The 1039-nt window shown below is 63.0% G+C and overlaps 1 protein-coding gene across 1 annotated transcript in view; it reads right to left on the bottom strand.

Annotated features, from left to right (window-relative positions):
- The window catches only part of LOC103776138 (otoferlin-like), a gene marked incomplete at its 5' end in the record, with an annotated part of 9439 nt that overhangs the window by 360 nt on the left and 8040 nt on the right, over positions 1–1039 (bottom strand). Inside the window, 2 exon segments of the mRNA XM_008943633.1 lie at positions 625–725; positions 876–1039. Coding sequence (XP_008941881.1) covers positions 625–725; positions 876–1039 — 265 coding nt within the window.

Below are 1039 nucleotides of genomic sequence, written 5' to 3' on the forward strand. Positions count from 1 at the left end.
CCAGGACCATCCACTCCCAGCCCTTGTAAAAAAAGTCCCTCCCCAGCTCCCCTGCAGCTCCTCTCCAGAGGCTGGCAGGCCACCAGCTCTCCCTGGAGCCTTCTCCTCTCCAGGCTGACCAAACCCAACTCTCTCAGCCTGGCCTCCCAGCAGAGGGGTTCCAGCCCTTGGATTATCTTCGTGGCCTCCTCTGGACCTGCTCCAACAGGTCCAGATGTGTGGCAGATGGAGGGAGGGCAGGAGGCTCTTCCCTGGGCATCCTGGACAGTGAAAGAGCCCGGCCAGGAGGATCACAGGGGGGTGGACAAGGCGACTCAGCGTGATGTGCCAGGGGGAGGAACTCAGGTTTGTGAGGGAGCGAGAGGACTGGACTCAAAGCTGGACTCTGATGGTGAGGAGCAGAGGGGAGGAGGAGGTGGGGGGCCAAGGAGAGTCCATGGAGCCAGGAAGGGATGGAGAGGAGGAAGAGAGGGAGGAAAAGCAGCAGACAATGGGGGGAACCCGTAGAGATGGCCCATGACCCTTCTCCCTCCAGCTCCCAGGGGAACCTCTCCTCGCTCCCCTCCTGGGCCCACCCCGTGGGGTCTCCTCAGTGCCTGCTGGGGTCTGGGGGTTCCAACTCACTTGGGTTTCTCCAGCGGGTCGGGCTCGTTGCGAGCCAGCCCGGCGGGGGACTTCTCAGCCTCCTCTGCTGTCAGAAGGTGCAGCTCAGCCTCCACCTTCCCCTGCGGGGAGCAGAGAGTCCTGCTGAGACCTGGGCGACGCTCCCCAGCCCCCCAAAACACGGGGACAGAGGGGACCAAGGGTGGGGGGGATGGAGGCTGTCTGCAGAGTGCAGCCCCCAGGTTGCAATATCTCCCTTTCCCCATCCTTACGGTGACCTCCAGCTCGTCGTTCTCATCTCTGGCCACGAAGGGCCACCAGCCCTTCACCCTCTTCTGCTTGAAAATGGAGACCATGGGCAGCTCTGCCTCGTTGGTCACCATCTCCAGGGTGCACTGCTTCGACGTCTTGGCTCCTCGGGGGAAGCGGTTCCGGT

Source organism: Merops nubicus, unplaced genomic scaffold, assembly GCF_000691845.1.
Source record: "Merops nubicus isolate BGI_N331 unplaced genomic scaffold, ASM69184v1 scaffold26797, whole genome shotgun sequence".
In the NCBI taxonomy this organism is placed as follows: domain Eukaryota; kingdom Metazoa; phylum Chordata; class Aves; order Coraciiformes; family Meropidae; genus Merops; species Merops nubicus.